The sequence below is a fragment of the Fringilla coelebs genome, assembly GCF_963513975.1.
Source record: "Fringilla coelebs genome assembly, chromosome: 25".
In the NCBI taxonomy this organism is placed as follows: Eukaryota; Metazoa; Chordata; class Aves; order Passeriformes; family Fringillidae; genus Fringilla; species Fringilla coelebs.
The window spans coordinates 5,433,020-5,448,078 of record NC_140051.1 but is presented as its reverse complement, the minus strand read 5'-3'; the positions used below and the strand labels follow the sequence as shown (position 1 = coordinate 5,448,078).

The 15,059-nt window shown below is 57.8% G+C and overlaps 1 protein-coding gene across 1 annotated transcript; it reads left to right on the top strand.

Moving 5' to 3' along the window:
• Positions 1-406: 406 nt before the first annotated feature.
• On the top strand, positions 407-12,310 carry ADAMTS15 (ADAM metallopeptidase with thrombospondin type 1 motif 15; the record flags this gene model as incomplete). The annotated part of the gene is made up of 8 exons (XM_084221578.1): positions 407-1,321; positions 5,445-5,577; positions 6,106-6,273; positions 6,662-6,945; positions 9,318-9,495; positions 9,592-9,773; positions 10,342-10,517; positions 11,530-12,310. The coding sequence occupies 8 exons, from the start codon at positions 407-409 to the stop codon at positions 12,308-12,310; spliced, it is 2,817 nt and encodes a 938-aa protein (XP_084077704.1).
• Between the last annotated feature and the right edge of the window lie 2,749 nt (positions 12,311-15,059).

Below are 15,059 nucleotides of genomic sequence, written 5' to 3'. Positions count from 1 at the left end.
CTCAAACCCACATCCCACCCCATCGTTCCATCCCCTCCCGTCCTCCCGGCGGTGCCGCGCCCCCACCCCGCTCCGCCCCGGGGAGGCGGCGGCAGCCCCGGGCGGAGCGCGGCTCTCTCCCGGCTCCGCTCGGCTCCTCCGCCGGCCCCGCTCGGCCCCGCTCGGCCCCGGCCCCCGCCCCGGAGTGGCTGCGGCGGGGCCAAGCCGCGCCCCGCTGCCGCGCTATAAAAGCGCGGTGCGCCCCGCAAAGCAGGTACCGGCGGGGCCGCTCCGCTCTTCCAGCCTCCGCGGGTCCAGGAGGAGGAGGAGGAGGGAGGGAGGGAGGAAGGGGGGGGCCGGGTGCTGCTTTCTCCCCCCCCGCGCCTCCCCCGAACCCCGATGCGGCCGGCCTGAGCCCGCCGGGACGATGCTGCCGCTGCTGCCGCTGCTGCTGCTGGGCGCGCCGGGGCTGCGCCTGAGCGCGGGGGCGCCCCCGGACCCCGACTCCGCGCTGGTCACCCCGCTGCGCCTGGACCCCGACATCAACGGGCCCGCTTATTTCAGGGGGGGCCCGGCCGAGCCCCCGCGCGGGGGGCAGGCGGTGGTGATCCAGCTCTCGGCTTTCGGGGAGGATTTCTACCTCCACCTCTCCCCCGACGCCCGGTTCATCGCGCCCGCCTTCGCCGCCCACTACCTGGGGGCGGCCGCCCGCCCGCTGCCCGCTCTCCGCCACTGCTTCTATTCGGGGGATGTCAACGCCGACCGCGAGTCCTTCGCCGCCCTCAGCCTTTGCGGGGGGCTCCGGGGGGCTTTCGGCTACCGGGGAGCCGAGTACATGATCAGCCCGGTGCCGGGGGGCGCGGCCGGCGGGCTCCATCGCCTGCAGCGCCGCAGCCCCGGCCGCCCCGTCGGGGCCGGAGCGTCCCGCTGCGCCGTGGGCTCCGGGCTCACCCCCGGCGTGCTGCAGGCGCTCGACAAGTACCGGGGGCGTGCGGGGGGGAAAGGCGGCCGCGCCAAGCGCTTCGCCTCGGTCCCGCGCTACGTGGAGACCTTGGTGGTGGCCGACGAGTCGATGGTGAAGTTCCACGGGGATGACCTGCAGCACTACCTGCTCACCCTGATGGCCACGGCCGCCCGTCTCTACAAACACCCCAGCATCCGTAACCCCATCCAGATCTCCGTGGTCAAGTTCCTCCTCATCGGGCAGGATGACAAGGGGCCCAAAGTCACCAGCAATGCCGCCCTCACCCTCCGCAACTTCTGCGCCTGGCAGAAGAAGTGGAACAAGGTCAGCGACAAGCACCCCGAGTACTGGGACACCGCCATCCTCTTCACCAAGCAGGTGGGTGCAGGGGGGGCCCGAGGAGCTGCTCTCCCCTGGCACAGAGCCCTGCCCTGGGCTGAGGCGTTCTGCCACCTGTGTGTGTGACGGGGGAGGTTGTGCCTGTGCCTGTCCCTCTTTCCCAGGGATCTCCACTCTCAGATGCTGGGTGGGGGATGCAGAGGCATGGAGCAAGCCGACTTGGGCCAGCCCTTGCTGTCCCCTGGGCAGGTTTTGGCTAGCAGCCTGGAAAAATCCCTGCCACGGGGTGAGTGAGGCCGGGAGGTGTCCAAAGGCAAGGTGCCCCACGGGCAGAAACCTGCTGCTCTATCTCCTGCCTCCATGCAGGAGCTTGGCAGCGAGGGCCCTGTGGCTCTGGCGTGCACCCTGAAATGAGAGGTCTGAGCCCAGAAGAGGAGGAGCATGGTCCTGTTCCCCCTCCCCAGCTGGGAAGAGCTCACAGTGCCACCTGCCAAGAAAAAACCTCTCCCTGCTTCCTCTGACTCATGCGTGAGGTTCTCCTGAGAACCTGGACCTCTCCTCGGCACTGGCTGCGCTGCATGGACCCGGTTCAGGGCTGGAAGTGAAGCACCAGAGATTGAGCCAGCACTACAGCCCTCGAGTGGGGGAGAGCAGAGAGTCACTGCCACCACTGCCGTGGGCTGGCTGCATCCCTGTGGTGGGCGAGAGGCTCGGAGCTGCCTTTGGCGTGGCTCCGTGGTGATGTGGCGTGTGGGATGAGCTCTGCATCCTCCCACCCCCACAAACTGGGTGACACTGAAGCTCCCACAGCCTCTGCCCATTGTTCCTCCCTCCCTGCAGTCCTGTCTCAGTGTGGACATCAGTCCAGTGCCTGCATCCCAAAATCCCTGATGGGATGGGAGGAGGATGAGCCCAGCTTGGCGGGGACAGTCACGTCTTATCTTGGCTGTAGCAGGCTTTGGCAGAAAAGGCTCCTCGCATTTTCTCCTTCCACTATCCCTGCCCAGATGTTTTTGGATTAGGGACAGGTGAGGAATTCCCCTCAGCAAGCAGGGAGACCATTCCCAAAATATTTTTCCAGGTCAAGCACTTGTGGTGGGTGGGAAGGATATAGCATCCAGCTCAGTTCAGCTGTCCCTAGCCTGGGCTCAGCGAGGGCTGGAGCAGATCTGAGCTGTGCAGGACGTGTAGGATCTTGTCCTGTGTGTCTTCTTGTCCTCCCCACTCCCGGCCAGCTGTAGATCCTCTGGGAGCACAGACAGGATGGAAGGCCAGGCTGCTGGAGCAGCTCACAGAGGAGGACACTGCTGACACCTCTGCAGGGACGAGGCAGCTCCACCTCTGGTGGAAGCCCCGTGAGGTCACTGGAGCTGCACGTGGGACAGAGTCGGTCCCAGCCATTCAAAAGATGTGGATCACGTCTGGGCTGCATTTTTTATACATTGCTAAACCATCCATTCCTGAAATCCCAAAGCAAGCTCAGTGCAAAGGCACATGGTCAGGGAGACATCTGCCTTCCTTGAGTGCATCCATCTGTGGTCCCCTGACATCCTGAAGCTTATCTTCCTGCCAAAAAGCTGTTACATAAGCCCCCGACTTAAATTTCACCTCCAGGCTGGTTGATAGGCAGTTTTCACTGTGATGATGAGCTGCTGACGAATGGGGCTCTCTTTTACTGCTTGGATTTGCTCCCTTGCAACGCTGAATGATGGATTTGCCTTTGGGAAGCTCAGTCCTGATCAGCTGGTGGGTGCAGATTCCCTTCCTGCCTGAGCCACTGCTTGTTGGAGGGTCCTGCAGAGCATCCAGCCTTCAGCTGCCCTTCTGGAAATATCCCTGCACACCATGACAAGGGGCTTGTCCATCCTCCCCACCCCTCCTGGACCTCGGTGTCACACTGGCAAATATCTGCTGCACATCTTTGCTTTGCTGTAAAACCAAAGGGAAGTTGCATGAAGGAAGATCTGGCTGCAGCCTAGCACGTGGGGGAATTTGGAAACTGCAGCTCAAGCCTCAGCTTTTTGGAGTTGCTTTGTATGCACACAGGAAGCCTCTGTGGCAGGGAGAGTGCTTATGACTCTGAGTAGGTGAATTAATGCACGAGGATCCCCCTGACTGACCTGTGGAACGTCTTGAGAAGTTCCCAAGGGATGATGAAAAGCCTTGGGAGGTCAGGAAGGTCAGGAAGGTCAGGCTGGCAGGAGAGTGCTGATGCACTGAGCAGGTTGCCTGCAGCCCCCTCCCTGTACCTGTGCCAGCAGGGGGGATAGCAGTGACAGAGAGCAAAGGCAGAGCTGGCTCCTTGCACGGTGCCTTCCCACCCTAAACCTCTTCCATTTCTCTCTGCTCCCCTCCTGGCAAGGCTCCCTCAACGCTGGCAAGGCTGAAGGAGGTGTTCGGGTGGGGGATCAGGACCTGTCATTAAGGCCAGAGATGCTGCCTGGCATGCCCAGGCTGTCCTGAGGAGGTGTGGGGAGGAGTGAGGGAAAAGCCCCCGGAGAGCTGCTGGTGGTGGATCCCAGCGAGGCTCAGAGCGGGAAGTGGGTCAGTGTGTCAGTGCAGGTGTTGGGCTGGGAGCCAAAGCTCGCTGTGCTGGCGAGGAAAGAACTCTTCAACGAGCACTGAGAGCTCTTCAAAGAGCACTGAGCAGGGAGCTGTGAGGCTGGGGCATTCCTCCCCATGCCCCATCCTCGCCCCCAAACCCCCAGTGCTGGTCAGAGCACGGGCAGGGGCTCCTGGGCAGGCTGCAGCCCTGGGCTGGCTCAGGGTGCTGATACCACCGGGTCTTGGTGGTGTTTTGGGACTGGGACTCTGCCCCTGGGCTTGTCAGCACCATTAATCAACCTGTGCCCAGCAGTGGTGGCACTGCCAGTGCAAGGTGGGGCTGCCACCTCTTCTCCTGGGATGCAGCAGGAAAATTGCAGGGCAAAGCGCTGAACTCCGTTGTGTGACGGGGTTTTCCACCACCAGAGCAGACCCAGACGTTTCTTCACGTCACCTCTCTGGAGATCCTGGTCTTGCCTGTGCCTCCACACTGCTGGCCCCAGGTCTCCTGTTAAAACCATCTCAGCCCTGGCTGGGGCTCTCTGAAGTCATCGGGGCTGTGATTTACCCACGGCTGAACCTGCCTGCGCGGGAATGCCTGCAGCTTGGAAACCTTGCTGGAAATATTGGCAGAGCAGCTCCTGCAGGATTTTGAGCAACCCAGGCGCTTTGGCTGGGCGAGTGCTGAGCATGAATCACACTTATTTATAGCATGGGAGCGCCCAGCGAGTCCCTCACTTTTCTTTTCATGTGGAAAACAGCTCCGTGCCCGCTGCATGGCCTCCCTGGCAGCTCTGGGGCAGCCCCGAGGGAGGGGAGGATGCTCCAGCCCTCCCAAACTCAAAACACACCCAGCAGGGGAAGGGAGCACCTGGGACAAGGTTACTGCCAGGCTGCAGCATCAGTGTGTCTTAAATGGACTTTTTTTAGCACAAGCACCTGGGGAAGGGCAGATCTGCCCATGATGAGACCCTTCCCAGCCTCTCTCCTGGCAACATCTGGCTGTCTTGGGGGTAGAAGCCTGGGCTGCTTCCTCCTGGGCTGCTTCCTCCTGGGCTGCTTCCTCCTTTGGTCAGCTGGGCTTGGTTGCTCCTTGAAGGATGGCTGCGGAGTGTCTTGGACAGGCAGGAGCACCTTCTTTACCCTTGGAAACTTCTGGACCTGGTCCAGGACTTTCTTATTCCTTGGAAGAAGCTGAGAAATGAGATTGAGGAGTGGCTCAGCCCTGAGTCCAAGGCCAGATGTGTTCCCATCCACCCAGCTGGGTCTAGCCCTTGAGCTCACACTTAAGACCAAGGAAACCCGACTGGCTCGTCCGTGACAAAACCAGCTCCACCCTGGCCAGAGGAGCTGTTTGGGTAGGAAAAGCTGTTGCTGAAAGCAGGGCAGGATGCTGCTACACACACCCCTGGTGCTGGGGTTAAGTGCAAACACACGGTTGCAGCCTGGGCTGGGTCAGGACTGAGTTTCCTGCCTCTGTATCCCGGTGTGGTTCCCATCCCTTTGGGCTTTCTTCCCATCAGGAGCTCCCCGTGGGGGGCCAGGGATGAGGTGGGGAAGGGGAATGGTGACACCTGTGCTGTCCCCAGGACTGACCCCTTCCCTCTGTGCCTGGCAGGACCTGTGTGGTGCCACCACCTGTGACACGCTGGGGATGGCAGACGTGGGCACCATGTGTGACCCCAAGCGCAGCTGCTCCGTCATCGAGGACGACGGGCTGCCCTCGGCCTTCACCACCGCCCACGAGCTGGGTAAGGCTCCCAGCTCTCCTCTTCCTCTCAGGAGCAGGTCCAGGGGCTGCCAGGCTTCAGAACAGCCCTGGTTTTGGCCTGTGGGAGATGAGGCAATAGGTGGTACCTGGTGATAGGGAATCTCTGCCTTTCCCCCTGAGCCAGGTGGGAAAGGGCTGCTGAGGGAGCTGAAGGAGCTTTGTGGTTGCTACCACAGCTGGGTTTCAGGATTCAGGAGTCCTGAGATAACAGGCAGAGGCCACACCTGCCTCTGGGAAGGAGGAGACAGCGGGGCAAGTGCTGGAGTCACCTGTCACCTTCCCTTCCCAATTTCCCTTGCCCTTCCTTTTCCATGAGCTTTCCATGTGCACGAGGCATCCGGGAGGGAGAGGGCTGGAATGTTTGCTGACTCTTCTGGGCTGCCCACACTGCAATCCTTGCAAGGGTTTGCCCCACTCCACGTCTCAGTCTCCGCTGAAAGAAGCTGGGGGGGCTCCTGCTCTCGTGCTGTGCTGGGTTATTTATGCTGCCTCCTTATCCCACCCCCAGGCCACGTGTTCAACATGCCCCACGACAACGTGAAGGCCTGTGAGGAGGTCTTTGGCCGGCTGAAGACCAACCACATGATGTCCCCCACCCTCATCCAGATCGACCGTGCCAACCCCTGGTCAGCCTGCAGTGCTGCCATCATCACTGACTTCCTGGACAGTGGCCACGGTGAGCCCTGCTGTGCCCCTCACCCCCTGCCCGTGTCCTTGTCCCCTGGGAACAGGGTCCAGCCCTGCAGGTGATTACTGGGAAAAGATGGCTGGCTGTAGAGCTCTTCAGTATGTAAACAAATTTGGGAGGAAATGGGAGGTTTCTGTAGCTTCCAGACCTCCTGGGTGTCCCCAGCAGTGACATCTGCACTCAGGCTGCTGGCACAGCTCCAAGGCATCACCAGGAGATGGAATCATCTGCATCTGGGATACAGCCAAGATCAAGGGCATCCCTGGGGTAGCTTTGGCCCAATCTCTCCTCCATCTCCCTGCAGCAGTGCTTTCCCTCCCCACTCTGGCCCTGACAACCCCCAGGACCTGACAGACCCCCTCTCCCACTCCTGCAGGGGACTGTCTGCTGGACCAGCCTGCCAAACCCATCCCTCTGCCCGAGGACCTGCCGGGGACGAGCTACAGCCTGAACCAGCAGTGCGAGCTGGCCTTCGGGGTGGGCTCCAAGCCCTGCCCCTACATGCAGTACTGTGCCAAGCTGTGGTGCACGGGCAAGGCCCGTGGGCAGATCGTGTGCCAGACCCGGCACTTCCCCTGGGCCGACGGCACCGCCTGCGGCGACGGGCGCTTCTGCCTCAAGGGAGCCTGCGTGGAGAGGCACAACGTCAGCAAGTACAGGGTGAGTGCCTCTTGCTGGGAGTGCAAAAACGGGTCACTCAGTGAGGGCAGGGTGAGTGCCTCTGCTGGGAGCCCAAAAACAAGTCACTCAGGGAGTGCAGGGTGAGTGCCTGTGCTGGGAGCCCAAAAACACCCCACTCAGGGAGTGCAGGGTGAGTGCCTGTGCTGGGAGTGCAAAAACGGGTCACTCAGGGAGTGCAGGGTGAGTGCTTCTGCTGGGAATGCAAAAATACCCCACTCAGGGAGTGCAGGGTGAGTGCCTCTGCTGGGAGCCCAAGAACACCCCACTCAGTGAGTGCAGGGTGAGTGCCTGTGCTGGGAATGCAAAAACACCCCACTCAGGGAGTGCAGGGTGAATGCCTGTGCTGGGAGCCCAAGAACACCCCACTCAGGGAGTGCAGGGTGAGTGCCTCTGCTGGGAGCCCAAAATCAGGGTCACTCAGTGAGTACAGGGTGAGTGCCTCTGCTGGGAGCCCAAAATCAGGGTGACTCAGTGAGTACAGGATGGATGCCTGTCCTGGGAGCCCCAAAAGCACCCCACAGAGTCACTCTGAGCAGGTGCTGGCAGAGATGTCCCCCATCTCCTGATGGTGGAGACCCAGCATGGGGATACTGATGTGGAAAGAGCAGGAGATCCCCTGGGTATCAAGGAGTGAGGATGCTGCTCTGCTCCAGCCAGCCCTGGGCAAGTTTCACAGAATTTGCTGTTTTGGAAGGGACCCACAAGGATCTTTGAGTCCAGCTACTGGCCCTGCTCAGGACTAGTCCCAAGGGTCACACCACACACCTGAGAGGATTGTCCAAATGCTTCTTGAGCTCTGTCAGGCTTGGGACTGTGACCGCTTTCCTGGGAGCCTGTTCGGTGCCCCAGCACCCTCTGGGGGAAGAACCTTTTCCTGATATCCAACCTAACCCTCCCCTGACACGACTTCAGACCACTCCCTTGGGATCTCTCACTGGTCACCACAGAGAAGAGATCAGCATCCACACCTCGGTTCCCCTTACCAGGAAGGTCCCCTCGCCAGGAAGGTGACCTTACTGCTTTCTACACCTTTCTGAAGGGAGGCTGCAGACAGGTGGGGTCAGTCTCTTCCACCAGGCAGCACTGACAGAATCAGAGGACACAGTCTCCAGCTTCGTCAGGGAAGGTGTAGGTTGGATATTAGGAAGAAATTTTTCACCAAAAGAATAATAAAGTATTGGAAGGTTCTCCCCAGGGAGGTGGGAGAATCACTATCTCTGGATGTGTTTAAAAAAAGCCTGGACATGGCACTTGGTGCTACAGTCCAGTTGAGGTGTTAGGGCATAGGTTGGACTCGATGATCTTAGAGGTCTCTTCCAATCTCATTATTCTGTGAGTATGTGATTCTGTTTGTGGGTGGTTGGAGGTTTCTTTGAGACGTGTGGAGATGATGGGTGTGCAGTGGTTGGAGGTTTCCTTGTGCAGGGATGGCTCCCAGTGTGGGGATGATGGGTGTGCAGTGGTTGGAGGTTTCCTTGTGCAGGGATGGCTCCCAGTGTGGGGATGATGGGTGTGCAGTGGTTGGAGGTTTTCCTCGTGCAGGGATGGCTTCAGGTGTGGGGATGATGGGTGTGCAGTGGTTGGAGGTTTTCCTCGTGCAGGGATGGCTTCAGGTGTGGAGATGATGGATATGCAGGGGTGGAGGTTTTCCTCGTGCAGGGATGGCTCCAGGTGTAGGGATGATGGGTGTGCGTGGTTGGAGGTTTCCTTGTGCAGAGATGGCTCAAGTGTGGAGGTGATGGGTGTGCAGTGGTTGGAGGTTTCCTTGTGCAGGGACGGCTCCCAGTATGGAGATGATGGGTGTGCAGTGGTTGGAGGTTTTCCTTGTGCAGGGATGGCTCCAGGTGTGGGGATGATGGGCGTGCGTGGTTGGAGGTTTCCTTGTGCAGGGATGGCTCCAGGTGTGGGGATGATGGGCGTGCAGTGGTTGGAGGTTTTCCTTGTGCAGGGATGGCTCCAGGTGTGGGGATGATGGGCGTGCGTGGTTGGAGGTTTCCTTGTGCAGGGATGGCTCCAGGTGTGGGGATGATGGGTGTGCAGTGGTTGGAGGTTTCCTTGTGCAGGGATGGCTCCAGGTGTGGGGATGATGGGCGTGCAGTGGTTGGAGGTTTTCCTTCTGCAGGAATGGCTCCCAGTATGGAGATGATGGGTGTGCAGTGGTTGGAGGTTTTCCTTGTGCAGGGGTAGCTCCAGGTGTGGGGATGATGGGTGTGCAGTGGTTGTCCTTGTGCAGAGATGGCTCCAGGTGTGGGGATGATGGGTGTGCAGTGGTTGGAGGTTTTCTCGTGCAGGGATGGCTCCAGGTGTGGGGATGGTGGGCGTGCAGCCCCTCAGGCTGTCCCTCCCTGCAGGTGGACGGCGGCTGGGCCAGGTGGGCGCCGTACGGGCCGTGCTCGCGGAGCTGTGGCGGCGGGGTGCAGCTGGCCAGGCGGGAATGCACCGACCCCGTGCCGGCCAACGGGGGCTCCTACTGCGAGGGCATCCGCGTCAAGTACCGCTCCTGCAACCTGGAGCCCTGCGCTGCTGCAGGTAAGGGCCGGGGCGCGGCTCGGCCTGTGACACCCCCAGAAAACGAAAGCTGGAGGTGCAGGCTGGTGCCCAACACCACCTCCCTGTTATTTTCAGTGCCAGGGAAGAGCTTCCGAGAGGAGCAGTGTGAGGCTTTCAATGGCTACAGTCACAGCACGAACCGCCTGACTGCCTCCGTCTCCTGGGTTCCCAAATACTCCGGTGTCTCGCCCCGGGATAAGTGCAAGCTCATCTGCCGGGCCAACGGCACCGGCTACTTCTATGTGCTGGCACCCAAGGTTGGTGAGAGACCCCCAGGGTCAGTGCCTGGACTGTGGGATGGCTCCAGTGCCCCTGGAGATGAATAGACTTTCCTTGTCTGGCGGGTGGATGGTTTTAGGTGAGGTACCACCAGTGTGGTATGAATCAGCTTGGTGCTGGAGCTGGTCCATGGAGGGTCTTCCTCTGAAAGATGTCATTTTTACCTGTTATAAAGGTGCCTCTGGCATATTCCTGTAGTCCTGGGATAAAGGAGGGTACTGGGGAAGCAACAGGCAGGGCAGGGTGGACATCCAGACATGGGACTGAGTGGGATGGTGTTAGCAGTGTCCACTGTGCAGCTTGTTCTCTGCAATGGAAAGGGCAGGAAATTCTGTGGATGGGAGAAAAGGGATGCAGTCCCATCTGTCTCTTCTCAGAGACCCCAAAATCCTGCCTGCAAAGCAGAACATGAGCAAAGAGCAACATGGTGCCTGCTGGCATCTCCTCAGGACCTGTCAGATGGATTGGGGTGGGATGGACAGCACTGGGAGGCCTCGGGAGGTGTGAGGGGGAAATGCAGCAGCTTGTTTTTCTCACCTGGTTCAGGTTGTGGATGGCACCCCTTGCTCCCCGGACTCCACTTCAGTCTGTGTCCAGGGCAAATGCATCAAGGCAGGCTGTGATGGGAAGCTGGGCTCCAAGAAGAAGTTTGACAAGTGCAGCGTCTGTGGAGGAGACAACAAGAGCTGCAAGAAGGTCTCAGGCTTGTTCACCAAACCCATGTGAGTGTTTGGTTACCACGTGTGCTTCCCCTACTCCCAGCTCTGTGTTTTGGTGTGGGGGATGCAGGAAGGTTGTGGAGATGGTGACAGGATAAATCCATCCTGAGCCAAATCTGTTGGTGGTCATGCACATCACTGCACAGTCTCTTGGGCTGGCTCTGAAGGAGCAGCAGGACACATTTAATGTCCTGTTGACTTCTGCTGATGGAGTGCTGTTGAGCCAGAGGGGCTGAAGCAAATTCCTGTAACTGGGTGCCATCAGCCTAGACAAAACTCAATGCAGTGAGGAAATTCAAAATGATCCTCACAGGAAGAAGACAAACATAGGGTGGGAGGATCTCAGGGCTGAAGTAATGCACCATGCACCATGTCACAGATAGGATCTGACTGACATTTCCCAAACGTTCTGTCTACAGAGACATTTTGGGCAGTTGTATCATTACTAATACTTTTATCTTTACATGATGGTTCCCTCCCTGGGAATCCCTTTTTCACAATGGAAGCATTTTTCACAATAGAAGATTCCTATCTATATCATAATTGGAATAATATTGATTTGCATAGTGTGGTGTTTCTTTACATGGTGGTTTCCCTACCTGGGAAGCATTTTTCTCAATAGAAGATTCCTCTCTATATCATATTTGGAATAACATTGATTTGCATAGTGTGGTGTTTCTTTACATGGTGGTTTCCCTACCTGGGAAGCATTTTTCCCAAAAGAAGATTCCTATCTTTATCATATTTGGAATAACATTGATTTGCATAGTGTGGTGTTTCTTTACATGGTGGTATCCCTCCTTGGGAAGCATTTTTCCCAATAGAAGATTCCTATATTTATCATATTTGGAATAACATTGATTTGCATAGCGTTTTCTTTTTCCTGCATCTTGGGCAAAGGTTTGGCGCTTTCGCTGGTTCTGGACAGCTTTTTTTCCACGTGTTGCATCTGAAGCGTGGTCTGTGCATTGTGTCCTGTGCCTGATGTCCTGCCCTGCCCGCTCTTCTCTTTCAGGCACGGCTACAACTTCGTGGTGGTCATCCCCGCGGGCGCCTCCAACATCGACATCCGGCAGCGGGGCTACAAAGGCCTCGTCAGCGACGACAACTACCTGGCGCTGAAGAACGCGCAGGGCAAGTACCTGCTGAACGGCCACTTCATCGTCTCGGCCGTCGAGAGGGACCTGATGGTCAAGGGCAGCGTGCTGCGCTACAGCGGCACTGGCACCGCTGTCGAGAGCCTCCAGGCCTTCAAGCCCATCCAGGAACCCCTGACTCTGGAGGTGCTCTCCGTGGGAAAGATGACCCCTCCCCGCGTGCGCTACTCCTTCTACCTCCCCAAGGAGAGCAAGGAGGACAAATCCTCCTACAAGAAGGAGGGCAAGACCCCGCCGGACCTCAACAACAGCGTCCTCAGCCTGTCCAACCGCCTGGACGGCGGGAGGCCGAGCTACAAGCGGCCCTCGTACAGGTGGGCGGTGGGCGGCTGGGAGGCGTGCTCCGTCACCTGCGGCGACGGCTTGCAGAAGCGCTCGGTGGCTTGCCGCGACTCCTACGGCCAGCCGGCCGCCGAGTGCGACGCGGCGCAGCGCCCCGCCGACGTGCGGCTCTGCGGGGAGCCCTGCCCGGCCTGGGAAGCTGGACCCTGGTCTTCCTGCTCCAAGAGCTGCGGTCGGGGTTTCAAGAGACGGGCGTTGAAGTGCGTGGTGCCCACCGGGCGCCTGCTGCCCCGGGAGAGTTGCAATTTTCGGAGGAAGCCGCAGGAGCTGGATTTCTGCACCTTGAGGCCGTGCTGAGCAGGTCAAGGGGTGCCTGCGAGGAAGGGCATGGTGTTCCTATGGCTGCGTGCCAGAGGTTGGGAGTGGGGGAGATGTCCATAGCACATAGCAAAAGGGGGAAAAATAAGAAAGAAATGGGAACAAAAAGGGACCTGGGTGTGGGGACAGCCCCACGCACCTGGGAGAGAGGGCTTTTACCAACCAGGTCGCTTGGAGACAGAGCGGGAATGAACATCTACCTCGAAGCCACTGAACGACACGGAAACCACCGGTGGAGGCTGGGAGCTGGGGGGACAGATGGAAGCGAGGAGGAGCATCCCTACCTGTGATGGATCTGTGGTACAGGCAGGGAGATGCCCCTAAATTGCACAGATGAAGCCTCCCCCCACCTTCCCGGGACCAACCCTACCTCCCTTCTCCCTGGACTCCCCCAACACTCATGCTGAACGGGACCAAAAGGATTTACCAATGCAACGACCACCGGTGCGATGAGGCACTGGGACTGATGCCTCCAGGGCTTGCTGGTGGGGACTTTGTTGTCCCAGCAGCATCCCTGGGCCAGGCTGGAAGGTGGTGGCTTTATTTTCATTCTCTCCTCGTGTTTATGACCTGAACAGTGTAAATTTTATGGTGCTTAACTCTGTATGTTTTTAACCTCCTTCCTCCCCTCCTGATGGATGTAAACCTTGCATAACAGGGCTGGTGTTATTCCCAGGGGATCTCACCAGCCTGAGGTTTCCTATGGTGCTTTGGGATGGGGCTGTGTGAACATCTGGATGCTCCTTTACACCCTGGTCCACCTGAAGCTTTTCAGGGCTAAAAGGGACCACAATGGACCTGAGGTTTGAGCTGTCATTCCAAAAAAGCAGCAAGCAGCTGTGCTGTAGTTCCACAGGGTCAGACACAGCCCCCCCAGCCACTGAGACTTTGCTTCGCTCTGGAAATGGTGCTCAATGCTCAATGGGACCAGTATGTCCTGCCCAGACTTCCCACAGCCTCCAGCCTTTAACCAGGCTGGGGTATTTTTCCTCTGTGTAAAGCCTCCCTGAGATACCCTGAGCTCTATCAGAGCTGGGGTTGCTTCCCTGGCATCCCTTTGGAGCTGAGGGAGAGGGAGATTAATTTGGGTCTTTGGCTTTCCTGAGGAAAAAGGGGCTCAGCGGGGTTCAGGCATGCAGGGAGAGAGGGACTGTCAACCCTCTTGCTGCTGCAAAGCATCTACAACCATTTTCCCCCCTCCATTGATTCTGGGCTTGTTCTGTGCCTCTGGGGTTATTCTGCACCTCTGACAGTTTTGTAGCATCGTGCCCACTGCGGTCAGAGGCTGTTTTACCTCTCCCAAACCCCATTTATCATTGAGGTCTCTTGCTCAGATCAAATCATCAAGGCACCATTGAATTTTTTGCTTTGTCACTGATGCAGGTGCCTCTTAATCAACGAATTGTGACTGAGAGCAAGCAAAAGCTTCTGGGTCAAGCTGTGCAGTTAGTGGGATCAGCAGAAAGGTATTTTAGGGATAAGACACAGATTTTGGGTAGGCAGAAGATGCCATCTCAGCAAATAAAGGCTTGGAGCCTCCCGTGCTTGTTGGAGCTCCAACAAGGAACCTCCGTTGCCCCTTGGGTGGCTCCAGAAGGTCTCCAGCTGTGGGCAAGGTGAGAATGATAAGAAAGGGGACAGGTGGCACGAGAGTTCCTTCCTTAGGTCTTTGCAGCAGCTCACAAACTCCTTGTGACAATGTTTGTGGGCTCATCCTCCCTGGGGATCCTCCTGGAGGATCCATCGAATGCCTCTTTCAACACAATCATGTTTTAGGTCTCCACGCTGCTCCACAGAGCCAGGAGCAGATGTTGTGGTTGCTCTGCACAGCAGGGAACGGGAGTTAATGTTCTGAGGAAATCCCTTCCAGGTCTCCATTCCCATGAACACACCACCCATTTTCTGAGGGTTTTCCTGCATATCTGAGCCCGCTGCGCTTCCCCCTGGGGACAGAGCTCCGAGGAGCTGCCCTTTGGTGTCCTGCCATCCCACAGCTGGTTTGTAAGCCACCGAGAAGTTCAGCCTGGTTGCTGAGGAGGGGAGGGATTCCTCGTGTGTGGTTCTTCTGCTGAGGGTGCAGCAGGAGGACGGAGATGCCGATGGTTCTGGCTGCTTTGTGTATACCATGTATACTAAACATCGATCTCTGCTGGTTGTGCGTCAGTAGCAAACCTGAAATAAATCTGTATTTAAAGTTACCCCTGGGGGGACATGGTTCTGCAAGGGCTGTTTTGTTGGGGGCTGCAGGGTATTCTTTGTGTTGTTGTGAGCCTGACCCCTTTAGAGTGTCAGCTCATCACCTAAAGAACAAAACTGGTGCCTTTTGGGGCTTTCCTAAAAACAGAGACAAAATTAAGGGAATAAAAAGCAGTTATGTTTATTGAAGGATCTTCAGGTACATTTAGAGCAGACAAAGCCCCCCAGGGGCTACACCCAAAAATGGACTCAAGGATTTCACACTCTTATAAGTTTGGTCCATTTGCTTTTTGGGGGTGACTCTGCCAATTCCAGCTCCAGCTGATGAAGTCATTGACCCCAAGTTTGCTCCCCCAACTCCCTTTTGTTTCCATCTCTGGGGCCTGAGGCAGTGAGGTGTCCTTGATTGCCAGGCCTGGGGAGGAATTGTTGTGTCTGCCCAGAATGGGGAAGCAGCAGCTCCCACTGTGTGTGGAGTTTGGAGTTCTGCACTAAAGAACTGCAGGGCTACAAATAGAGGGAAAATAGAAAA